This window comes from Plectropomus leopardus, chromosome 15 (genome assembly GCF_008729295.1).
Source record: "Plectropomus leopardus isolate mb chromosome 15, YSFRI_Pleo_2.0, whole genome shotgun sequence".
In the NCBI taxonomy this organism is placed as follows: Eukaryota; Metazoa; Chordata; class Actinopteri; order Perciformes; family Serranidae; genus Plectropomus; species Plectropomus leopardus.
Genome location: NC_056477.1, coordinates 6,059,930 through 6,072,629, shown reverse-complemented (window position 1 = coordinate 6,072,629; position 12,700 = coordinate 6,059,930). Strand labels below are relative to the sequence as shown.

Here is a 12,700-nt window from a genome sequence, read left to right as displayed (position 1 = left end):
AACAAAGTCTGTTTTATTTTTATTATTATTTTGCTATGGTATTTCGGCCAGATTTGTTAGTTTTTGGCCAGAGTATTAGAGTGGTAGAGAAGACAAATCTAACAGCCATAATTAACCAATATTGACGACTGTCCAGCAGGTTGTATGTGATGCATTAACACCTTCCTTCGCTCACGACTATATTTGATCCTCTGTGTTCTTCCTGCTAGTCTGCTCCCTCCTTCCCTCCCTCTCTGCTCCCAGTAGTTTGTTTGTTACCGTTTAACTCCTCTGTGTCCTCAGTGCTGCACTCAAGATTGTACTTTTAAACATGCATTTAAACTGATTGTATGTATGAGAAAGTTTCATTGTTTTTGCAGCTGAATCTGTTTTTTTTCTTCATTCAGTTATTTTGCTCAAACACGCAGCTGCATTTTCACACGCTCGCTCTCACTGTGCCTAAAACACACATATTAACTCCCAGTCTCGTCAAACTTTGAGTTATGTTTCTGTTGTTGTAGGGAATGGACTGAACACAGCGCCACACGGTGGTGGAGAGAGGGAGAGTCCAGCAGACAGACAGTCCACCATGCCACCCAGTGTCCCCATACGGAAAGACAAGAAGGACGTTCCGGTAAGCAGAACTGCATCTGTGTCCAATACTTGGATGTTTTCGCTGAATTAGCCATTAGTGCACCTATTGAAAAAAGTTAATAAGAAACATAATGCTCTGGCACAGACGAGAGAACGTCAGGCACTCTGTCTAACGCCATAGGCTGTGTTTTGTGGGTGGAAAGTCAGTGAGGCGTCACATCCTTTTCTTTGCACCAGTGAGTCCTGGTGGTCGCTCTGGGTTCCTTTGCAAAGAATGGGCGGGATATAGGATTTAAACCTTATGTTTTCTTATGCGGCTTTGTGTGGGCTGGTGCAGGCACCTGTTGTGCACACCAGGTATGCATACTACCAAGGGAGGTTGAGGTCGCGTGTTATTTCACACGTGTGTTGCGACCTGAGCTGTATGAAAATCCCAACTTCCAGGTCTGATGTCCAGTCAAACTTTTGTGGCGTCTGCGATGCCTGCTGCGCACATTTTTCCGGAGCTGTGCGATACTTCTCTTTAGCTCTCTGCGAGACCCACAAACCGTCTCTGCAGCTCTGCGTGAGCGTTTCTGCAGAAGTATAAATTAGGCATCAGAAAAACAGTGTCTGCAGTTCACTGTTATGTTTTGAAACTCAAAACTTGTTTCAAAACACAGTTTAAAGGAAATTTTAACCATCTGTAGGAATTGTTGGTGCAGTAACAAAACCAAGGTGGTGTATCTTTGTATCAGCTTTATTTTTTTTTCCTCATATAAGATTAACAAACAGCTTATTGTAATTAAGAATCCTTTGCTGACTGTGTGCGTTTTTCTGTCTCTCCTAGAAGCCAATCAGTAACGGCCTCCCCCCTACACCCAAAGTCCACGTAAGTATCAGTCTCTTTCTGTTATTGTGAGTGGTATTATACATAGAAGCAGACATTTTGATATGGGACAGTTTATATAGGATATAGGTTATAAGGATACACCATCATATTTAACCACATGCTACATATCTTTGTTGCATCACATTTTATTTTTCAGTTGGTTTAGTCTTCAGCAAGCCACTCAGGTATTTAACTCTTTGAGACATGAACAAATTGGCTTACTTTCTTTCAAATCATGGGAAGAAGGCAATAAGCAACAAAGGAAGATATGGCCCAAAAATTTGGAAGAACTTTTAACTTTTAAAATTAAAAGAAAATTACTTGAAATCTAGTAAAAATTTGAATTAAAAAATAAATACAAGTTTAAATAAAAAACACACATTTTAATAAAGGATATGAAAAAAGTGCCTAAATTATAATAATCCTGTAATATAATTGAAATTATAATAATTAGCTTAAAATGTACTTTTCCTCACCTTTTTTTCTTTCTTCCCTAGACATTTTCCCCTCAGCTTTTTTAAAAATCATTTTCTAAATCCACTAACTTCTTGCAATTTGTGGGGCATTTCTTATGAAGTTTCTCATTGCCTTTGTTTCAAATGTTTTTGAAAATACTTTTAAATACTTGTAAAAGGCGTCTGAAAGCAACACAAGAAAAGTGATGTCGATCCAGGTTTTAAAGGGTTGAACTGAACTAACTCCTGAAAACTGTTAACAACTTTGGGATGGGATATCAATATTTAGCTCAATGAGGTGTTCAAAGAAGCGCTCAGAGGAAAAACTCAACCCCTTCAAGCACCATAATCTGCAGAATTGTCAGATAATTTGTAGAAGTCATAATTTGTCTCCTTCTTCGATTGGCAGATGGGTGCATGTTTCTCCAAAGTGTTTAACGGCTGCCCTTTAAAGATCCACTGTGCCACCTCCTGGATCAACCCCGACACCAGAGGTAACCAATACAGACACAGTTACATCCGGAACTGAACCGCCCCGACTCTGTTCATGTTGTCTAATGTGCTGCTCGATTCTGCGTGTGTTTCAGACCAGTATTTAATATTCGGAGCTGAAGAGGGAATCTACACATTAAACCTTAATGAGCTGCACGAGACCTCGATGGAACAGGTAAGACTGGAGATGATGCATTTTAAGATATCAGCAACATACTTTATATAAATAGAAACTCCTAAATAATGATTCAATTCGGTGGTTCTCATAGATTGTACGATGAATTTTTGTTTAAAAAATGTAATTAAGAAATCCAATTATTCAAGCTAGTTGTGTTATGGTGCTCACTTGCTGCATCTTCGTTCTCTCTCTACCTCTGCAGCTGTTTCCTCGGCGGTGTACCTGGCTATATGTCATGAACAATTGTCTTCTTTCCATATCCGGTGAGCTATAACACGTCTGTGTGATGGAATTGTTTTGGAGTTGGCTTTATAAATAGTTTCATATTGTTTTTATATTATATTTTATATTGCCAGTTTAGATATTTATCCAAATTTAACATGATTTATTTTTATTAATTCAGTTTATTATTTATTTATTATTATTTATTTAGAATTAGTGCAATTGCTAAATTTCATCCGTAGTCCTAAGGCAGGTACCCCAAAAAAACATCTACACAGACAGGTCATAGAACAGTCCACAGGGCATCACACAAAGAGTTAACTGACAATACATTACAAGTGGACACATTACATTAAAATAACAAAACTACCTACAATAAACAGTAAAAAAAATGTAAGATGAGCCAAAAAAAAAACTGGGAACAGGCATCAGAGGAGGAAGCGGTTTATATATGTGTGCATGACATTATTCACCTCGTTACTTTAGGTTTCTTCTCTTCTCCTGTCTTATTGTGTTTTATTTCGTTGCAGGAAAAGCCTCTCAGCTGTACTCCCACAGTCTGACCGGTCTGTTTGAACAGGCCAGACAGTTACAGAAGTTACCAGTAGCCATTCCCACACACAAGCTGCCTGATAAGATGATTCCCAGGTAACTCTCCAAAAATGAGGTCAAACCTATCAGTCATATAAACAATCAAAGTTTATTTCCTTTTATCAACAGCATTGTAATATTTCACTCCTCTTTACTGATCTGTCTTTGGTCAGCGAAAATTTAAATAGCTTTTAATGCAAAAACAGCACAATCATGTTAATTTGAACCACCTGCAAAAAAGCCTGTTTGAAGTGACTCTGATTTTTTTCTTTGTCTGTTTACAGGAAGTTTGCGGTGTCCAATAAAATTCCAGACACTAAAGGGTGCCAAAAGTGCTGCGTAGGTGAGTTTTCGTGAAGGAAGTTTTTATATGTTTTGTTACTGGATTGACTCTGCACATCTGGAAGTTTAGGACTGACTTTGTTTAACTGTCTTGAAATCGGGCCTGTTGCAGTCAACTTCATACAAACCATAGAAGAAGCTGCATTGTGTTATTTTGATAGAAATGTAAAGTATGTAGAATTTTACTGTTAGCACTTCATGAGTCTCATCAGTAAGTAATTAAAATTAACAGTGTGAGGCAGCACTGTAAAAACCACAGAACATTTCACAGGTAATTGTGAGTTTAAGATACAAAGGTTACCGAGATAGAAAATTCAAAGTCAATGATCACTGGTGTCGTTTCCCTGCAGTTCGTAACCCGTACACAGGCCATAAGTACCTGTGTGGAGCCTTTCAGTCTAGTGTCATGCTGTTGGAGTGGGTGGAGTCCATGCAGAAGTTCATGCTCATCAAGGTCACTTTTTGCTCTTTGAAACCTCATCTGTATTTTCTGTCCTCCTCTTGTAACTCGTTTTATTACAAAACTCCAAAATCTTAAAGACTAAAAACATGTAACACGTTTTCTAAGTTCTAATGCTTGTAATGTTTTAACATTTGAAAATGTTTGAATTTAAGTTTTAAAATGATTGCAATGTCTTTAAATATGTTACTCAGCGACTGCATCAGCATTACTGTCTTTCTTTGTCAGACAACAGTAGTCCAGTGTCCTATCTTCTCTTTCTTACCTGCCATCTCTTCGTATTTTCGACAGAACATTGACTTCCCGTTGCCGTGTCCGTTGGAGGTCTTTGAGATGTTGGTGGTCCCGGAGCAGACCTACCCTCTGATCTGCGTTGCCGTCAGTAAAGGCACCGAGCTCAACCAGGTGGTTCGGTTCGGCACCGTCAACCCCAACTCTACCTCCTCCTGGTTCACAGAAGCCGGTGAGTACAGCCTGAGCCTTTCTGCTACTGCATGTCAGTGTCAATATAACAGCACTTGATTTGTTTTGAGATGTTACAGACGGGCGCCAAAATAACTGCCCGAATCTTTCTCTCTGCAGACACACCGCAGACGTGTGTGATCCACGTCACGCAGCTAGAGAGAGACACCATCCTAGTCTGCCTCGACCGTGAGTAACACACATACAATTTTAAACATCGGGAATCTGCACAGTGCACTTTTTTACTCAGCTCTTACTCTTCCCCGTCTCTCCTTCTCTCTCTGCAGGGTGTATAAAGATAGTGAACCTCCAGGGCAGGTTGAAATCCAGCAGGAAGTTGTCAGCAGAACTCACCTTCAACTTCCAGATCGAATCCACAGGTAAAGAAAAAAGCCACACTTGTATATTTTCAGTTGCAAAAAATCAACTCATGACATAAATATGAAGACCAAAATGTCTTTTACGAACTGAAAGAACGAGTTATACTTTTTACTTGACTTTACATGCTTATCTTCTCATGGATTTATACAATCTTATATCTTCTGTTTCTTTTGCAGTTTGTCTCCAAGACAGTGTACTGGCTTTCTGGAGGCACGGCATGCAGGGACGCAGTTTCAAGACCAATGAGGTGAGATCGATCCTGCATGTCTCTGTGTGTGTTTGCCTGTTTAGGAAGAAAATGCACAGTAGCAGGAATCTTCAGAGCGTGTAATGAGGTTCACCTCCGGCAGCATGGCACGATGTTATTTAATCGTAGAATATAATAGGATTTTGATTACTGTTGTTGTAGCAGATGAATTCCTAAAGTGTAAGTAGATGACTGGAGTGTTTTATTTTATTTTTCAGACGATATCTGACCTTGACTTTGGGTCTCTGTGTTTATTTTTTCTCTTCCTCATATATTTATCAGATCACCCAGGAGATCTCCGACAGCACACGCATCTTCAGACTACTGGGATCAGACAGGTGAGAACACACTCACCTCCTCACTTCATAAACATAACACACACACACACATTTAGGTCTTTTTTAACATCCTCTCTGATGTCTTCTCACTGAAGACGTGCTGACTGTAGAGATCCAGAGATCGAGAACGGAGGCCACACTCGGCCCAGGTACACTCACTGCTCGCTGGCCCCTGTCAGCTCAGAACGCTGCCTCTTTCTGTTGGGACTGTTGAGGTCTGCTTGACGTCAGATGATCAGGAGCTTAAGGACTGTATGAGAGGAGTCTGAAGAAATTCAGCAAAGTTCGGGGGATTTAAGCTGTTAAGTCATGACAACATAGACACCAAATTCATCTTTGTCTGGTGTGATGCTGCATGCAAACACCAGATCTTAAGGGACTATTTCTCCCCCAAAATGTCAGTTTATATCCAATTTCTCACCGCTTGTTATATTACATTTGTGAATAATGCCGCATGCCTCAATAGTAAATGAAGCATCCAAAACAGAGAAAAGTCTTCATGTGTTGAAGTCATAGACAACTTCATTTGAAAATAGAAAAACTATTTCAGAACATCCATTTACAAACTTTTACACAACTCGTGAAGTGTAGTCCAAGTCTTACTAACCCAGTCATATCCTGGATGTTTACCAAACACATGCATTTCCTCAAAAACGCTAAAGTGGAAACCCACTTGCTTGCCTGTGCATGCAATACTAAGGTTTTAGGAAAAATGCATGTGTTAGGGAAGTACTGAACACACCACTGGGTAAATGAGTCTTGGATTCTGTTGGATGAGTTTTGTAAGAGTTTACAAACAGAAGTTTTGATGTAGTTTTTATCGTGGCCCCCATTACTTCAGTTCACCAATAACCTGCCTGCTCCCTGCTCAGGCATGTGAGAAAGCTTTCTTTTTTATGTCAAGGTGACATGGGGTGAGTATTTAATATATAATTTGCCAATTTGGGGGGGATTATTACTTAAAGTCATATTCATTTGGTGTTTATTGTGTCGTTACTGAGCAGCTGAGTCCCTCTGAGTTATGATGTGTGAATGTGTGAGCCTTTGGGTCCCTCTTAAAACAGCATTAACAGCTTTCTCACAGTTTTCCGCAGGGTAAACAGAGTGCACTTTGTGAAGGGTTTACTCTTGGAGCAAGTCATCTCCCTCTGCTGCCTTTTTCCAAATAACAGGGCTTTTACAGGCTTGGACCATATCCTGTGTGGGTTGCTGGCTGTCTGTAACATTGCTGCAATAAATCCTGGGTCTTTACTATGTCGTCATACTTTATTTTACTCAGTGTTGTGTTTATTTGTGCCAGAAGCAGGCTGGGTAAAGATGAAATAAAGACTGAATAATGCAGGGTTTTTTTAAAAAAAAAAAAAAAAAAACTAATCTAGATGTTCTATGTGCTTGTGTTTTTGGCTGTGTTTGTCTTGCAGGGTGGTGGTGCTGGAGAGCAGGCCAACAGACAACCCTACAGCCCACAGCAACCTCTACATCCTGGCAGGCCACGAAAACAGCTACTGAGACACACACAAACACACACACGCACATAAAAACACTCTCTAAACAGCCTACCACTAATGCAAACAAGGGAGTGAGCGACCGGGAGACACACTCAGCCCCAACTTTACCGCTAACCCACCCTCCTGTGTAACTGGGAGACAAGCCGTTCATGGGTGCAGATGTGGATTCCCAGTTGCTTTAAAAACGCACCGCAGTGTTACATGTGTATTAGTTAAGCGTGTCGTAGTAGAGCAGCAGGTTGTGGAGCTGTTTCCGAAAGAGCAGGGGTTAAAAACTGCTGGTCTGAGGCCAGTTTGGGTTGAGATAGGCGGCGGGAATCTGCACCGTAGTCAAGCGATTTCAACCCAGAATCCTCCCTGACACCATCCCACCTTTCCCTGCATACTGCACACTGGGAAAAACCGCACAGAAGTCTGAACACTACTTCTACTACTAGTTCTACACATATTACTACTACTGCTACTTGCGCTAAAGCTTCACAGAAAAGCCATCTTGCACAAAAAACCTTTCATCGTCCTCCACTCTGTCTCCCTCTTCCTCTTTCCTCTCTTTTTTTTAAACACCTTTATTTATTGTGGCATGATGTAACTTTAACAACCAGGATGGCTTTCCTGTTTTATTTGTTTTTTTCTTTTTTTATAAAAGGACAAAAAAAAAAAAAGAAAACAGACTAAAAAGCTTCGCCACCTCTGCTAGCGTCAAATACCCGTCACCACACCACACAAGTGCTTAATTGACCTCTATTTAATTGTTGTAAATATAAATGTAGTATTTTTTTGACAGAGACGAACACTAAAAAGACTGGTCATGTAGATAGGCGTGTGTATAGTTGCTCTGTACAACTGTGGAGACGAACAGAGAGAGACAGACAGGCGCGGAGGACAGACGGGGCAGTAAATTCACTTCCTGGTTCCCTGTTCAGGTGATGAGATTTGGGAAGCAAAGAGCCCCGCAGTCTCCTCAGGTGGACAGCTTTAGCAATCCGATATTACTCGAATAATCTGGAGCTCAGGATGGAGCTGAGCGAACACGAGATGCAGCGACGATTGGTCATTTTCATTTTGCATGCGTCACCATGGAAACTTCCTGCTCGTTTGTACCATAGCAACAAGCAGGGCCACCCGTTGCAAAATCTGCTAATTTTAATTTTATTCTTCTGTTTTGACATCCACCCTTTATTTTATTTCAACGCTGTTTTAATCAGAAAGCTTTTTTATGTTGCTTTTTTTATTTTTATCGAACCACTGGTGTTTAAAATTTGCACAGAGACAAAGGTATTTGATAAACAAATGTGATGTCATTATAATATATGACCTTGTGTGTATGCACGGTGTGTGTGTGTGTGTGTGTGTATGTATGTGTGTTTGCGTAGCCATAGAATATGCACATACAAGTCTGTTATGTACAGATCTGGTCTTTAACGAGTGACAGTGTTTTCCCAAGAGGAGGCCACTTGAAGAGAGAAACAAAAGATATTAAAAACCAGTTTTAAAAAGCTTGATTTACACAGAAGGAAAAAAAATATATATATTTATTCAATTGACCCGGTTTATGTAAAAATTTGCCTCCAATTTTGTGGATTGGGTGGAGTTTGCACCACACAAAAGCAGCTGTTGCAAAACAATAAAATAGTTAAAATTGTTTGACATATTTGACTATAAATCAGAGTTTCCCACACATTCAATTATTTGTGGTGGCCCAACACGATTAAAACATCTGCCGCCACGTATTGATTTTATAGTTTTGGAGCTGAACCATTCATAAGGAGCCCTATTGAAGTATATACACCATTATTGATTGCACCACACTGTTGGAGTGCAGAGCGTACTCTGGGCACAAATGGAGCAGTAAATTGGCAGGTGTGGCAAATGTGAAATTTAACCATTTGTTGCACTGGGTCTAAAAGTTCAGTTTTGTCACAGTTCATCTTCTCATCCATCTCGACAGTCAGTTTTCAGCCACACGACTCAAACTGCTGCTGAGGTTAAAAAGAGCTAATAACGTGTCTCGCCTGCACTGCATTCACAGACACACACAAACATCCATCACTGCCAAACATAGACTTTAAATCTGTGGGAAACACCATAAATTATGTAGAACTTTTTTTTTAGTAATTCTTGGTATTAAACCCCTCCCATTTGGTACCCCAAAGAGGATGAAACAAACACAAAAAATATTTTAAAATTCAACTTGAAAAAGATCTATCAAGATAGAACACAGTTAAATTCAGGCCAAATTAAATGCATCTACTGTCCACAGTTAAATAAAGAGACAAAGCCAAACTTCCACTCTTAGCCTGCTTCTTGTCTAACAAGCCTCCAAAACAAATGGGAAACTTCTGTGTATTTCCAAAAGTTTTAAGCCTTTTATTCAAATTTTTAAACTTCGGCCTTGATCGCTGTGACTCCTTTAAAGGACGACATCTGTATAAGAGATCACTACATGCATGTAGATGTGCACGGTGTGGTTTGTAGGAGAGTCTACATGTGGCAGTACACTACCAGTCTTTACAAGCTGTGACACTAGAGGTCGCTACAGAGGACGTTAACACTAGTTTAGCCAAATTGTACTGAGACACCATCGCTGCAACTGAAATCTTACAGAGCTGAGACACTTGGGTTCACTTCAGCAAGTGAGTCTTTTTCTGTTTTTCATTAATTTCTTTATTTTCTCCATAGAGGGACAACAAATCGGCTGCAAGAGCAAAAATTCCACAATTACAAAAAGTTAATGAGCTGCTCTTTACACACAGTATTTAGAGATTTGATCACATCAATAAAAAATAATTGCTATGCTGATACAAATGTTACTACCACTATGGTCACAGTGAAATCTCCAAATTTATTGGAAAATGTGGTGTTTTATAAGAATGTGATGTATAATTTAAACAGAATTGGCAACAGTTCCAGTATTTGAAATTGATAAGGCTGGCTAAAGAGTGAGATTGGTTTTTTTTTTTAGCTCTGTAAAGACACTAAGACTAAGGTGGTTTTAAAAGGCACATGTCACCATGTCGGGGGGCTGCCAACAGAAAGTTGTGATCTCATCATTTTTTGTCATTTTATCAACATGGCAGCATGTGTCTCAGTGACAGGAATCTCACCAGTGTCCCGACACACACTTTCACTGTTTTTATGGCGTTATTAACAGATCCTCTCACTCGATTCCTGCTCCTGAAGGTTTATTGGACCATTATAGTGTAACAGCCAAAACAAGCATAGTCCAGTTGAGAGTAGAGAGGATATAACTCTTTCATACAAAATGCTCACAGTGTTGCGTTGCACCTGGAAAACAAATATCTTCAATATGAATCATAGAAGACATAAAGGCAGCACACTTATTTGCTGTATATTAAGTTTAGAGTGGAAAATGTGTTGTCGTTCATAGGACGCTGGTGGCTGTAATTTTGCCACAAAACAGCCATGAAAGAGACAAATGTCACAGCTGATAGTTGATTCACTTCTAGCACAAGATATTTGCTCAAACCAGGATGGAAACTGTTCTTCAGAGCTCATTCCAGTTATATTTAGCATGTTTTGAAATGCCATCGAAGTGAATCACAACCACAGATAAGCGATTTAGCCACGATCATGCTAATACATGTGCGTCTTGCCAACATTACTAAATATAAACTTGTCATAAGTTCAGGGCGGCAGCCAAGTTTTAGTCACATAATCAGGTTATTTAACAAAGCATAAATTTGTTCCTTCAGTGTCAAAAAAATATGCGAGTTCTGCCAAGTATAGCTTCACATCGACATAGTCCGTCATTAAGCTTAATTCATCACTTTTCATATTTAGATTCAATTTATTCAGTTTGATTGAATCATTTCTTCCTTACAGGGAAGGGACTACATCATATTCTTTCTAAAAACCATGCATTCTTTTGCATTAGGAATTGGTTGATGTTAAAAAACATATTTTCTGCATTTGCAAATGGAATATCAAAATATGTTGAGCAGTTTTCAGGCCAAGTTTAGTCTACCTCGTCCTAGACTTAAAAAAAAAAAAAAAACAAAACACATAATGTCCGATTGGAAAGACAGCCATTAACAGCATTAAATGTTAGTGAAACACAAAAAATGTTCTCTGATACTCATGTTAAAAGTCCTTGTCCTCTCAGTTGACATATGTAAATGATCAGAAGTTGAGAAATCAATTTAAGTTACTAGAACACACAAAGACAAAGTGAAAGACTCAACTCATAAATACTCAGTTTTTGTTTTTTTATGCATTATTTACGCTTTCATTTTATTTTGAATAATCTGAAACTTAAGAAAAAGCTCATCCTGAAGCTGCACATCTAAAGTCATGTATTGATTTAGTGAAAACAGACAATACAAACAATTCTGAAAATATGATACTATTTTTTTTCCCTGTAGGGTTCATAACTTTATTTTTTACTTTTTGGAAACTGTCCTCTTTTCAGAAAAACAAAGAAAGTTTGTGTGAGTTTGAATGATGTGTCAGAATTTGTGCTGTCATAGACACAAGCTTCATCTAGGGTATAATCCCCAAAAGCAGGTGCCAACACGGCCTCCATTGTGCTGAAATGTTCAAAGTCCATTTGTGTTTTTATGACTTCAATTTCTCCTGGCTCAAATCATGTGTGAAAATAATTCACAGCAATGGTTTTAAGATTATTTGGACACAAGATATGTGGATTTTTTGAATGAGACAGTCAGCAGAAAAGAATAGTAAATTGACATAATGATGATTTACTTCGTTCTTTCTGGCTCTCAGAGTTTCTATCTACAGTATCTGGTGCTTCAAGCAAATTAAACACTGATGAGTTATTTTCCAAACGCAGTTTGATGCCCAGGTCTCCTCCCAACAAAACAAAAACACAAGTCTCCTCTGTTCTGTCGCTATTACATCACCTTTGTCTTTTGTTTTCATAATGCAATGCACACGTTATGAAATGTATATAGTGTAAAATAAAAATGGGTTTGTTTTACATACTGTATAATTGCCTATATTTTGTTTCAGAAGTGTAACAGATTTATGAGATGACAGGTTAACACATTAAAAAGAAGGAACTCAAACCTTTTGTGTCCTGTGGTGATTGTTTCTGACGGGCAGCAGCATGTAAGAGGTGAGACATTTTCACTTCATTTCACAGCAGGAAAAGTACAATTGTAAATAAAGTTAATGATGGCTGCATTATATTTAGCTGCTTTCGTTTTAGGCTCCTGCTAATGTGCATGCTGTGCTTTACAGCATCAAGCTGAAATGTTTTGTTTGTGCATTTTATATCAGCTGCATGTTCTCTTTTTCTTTTATCTGTTGGGTTCTTGCTTGCAGGTGGCAGACGTTTGCATCTCTAACAAAGGACCAAACAGTTCGTCCTGGTGAGGAATCTGCAGCCAGTTAAATTTGAGGGTGAGTTGACAAAATATTATGTAAATACTTTGTACGTGGGATTTTAAAGAAATCTGTGAACAGAATCAATTTATCAAATCTTTGAAAGACTGGAACAATTTATTTGCTGAGCGCTAGAATGATAACTTATTTCTATCCTACCTTTAAAACTGGGGCTTATCGGCTTGAATTCTTGGATAAACAAGAAATGGAAATTAC

At 38.9% G+C, this 12,700-nt stretch overlaps 1 protein-coding gene across 6 annotated transcripts in view; it reads left to right on the top strand.

Annotated features, from left to right (window-relative positions):
• The window catches only part of LOC121954858 (mitogen-activated protein kinase kinase kinase kinase 3-like), a 54,261-nt gene extending 42,096 nt beyond the window's left edge, over window positions 1-12,165 (top strand). For 4 of the 6 annotated variants that reach the window (XM_042502589.1, XM_042502590.1, XM_042502587.1 and 1 more), the window contains 15 exons: window positions 501-613; window positions 1,403-1,444; window positions 2,309-2,393; window positions 2,487-2,566; window positions 2,772-2,832; window positions 3,322-3,439; window positions 3,667-3,725; window positions 4,075-4,178; window positions 4,476-4,647; window positions 4,767-4,835; window positions 4,934-5,026; window positions 5,204-5,274; window positions 5,557-5,612; window positions 5,708-5,761; window positions 7,034-12,165. In XM_042502589.1, coding sequence (XP_042358523.1) covers window positions 501-613; window positions 1,403-1,444; window positions 2,309-2,393; window positions 2,487-2,566; window positions 2,772-2,832; window positions 3,322-3,439; window positions 3,667-3,725; window positions 4,075-4,178; window positions 4,476-4,647; window positions 4,767-4,835; window positions 4,934-5,026; window positions 5,204-5,274; window positions 5,557-5,612; window positions 5,708-5,761; window positions 7,034-7,121 — 1,265 coding nt within the window. In that variant the 3' untranslated portion in view covers window positions 7,122-12,165. The remainder of the gene's footprint in view (window positions 1-500; window positions 614-1,402; window positions 1,445-2,308; window positions 2,394-2,486; window positions 2,567-2,771; window positions 2,833-3,321; window positions 3,440-3,666; window positions 3,726-4,074; window positions 4,179-4,475; window positions 4,648-4,766; window positions 4,836-4,933; window positions 5,027-5,203; window positions 5,275-5,556; window positions 5,613-5,707; window positions 5,762-7,033) is intronic. The other 2 variants (XM_042502591.1, XM_042502588.1) reach the window with 1 other exon arrangement.
• Window positions 12,166-12,700: the final 535 nt, after the last annotated feature.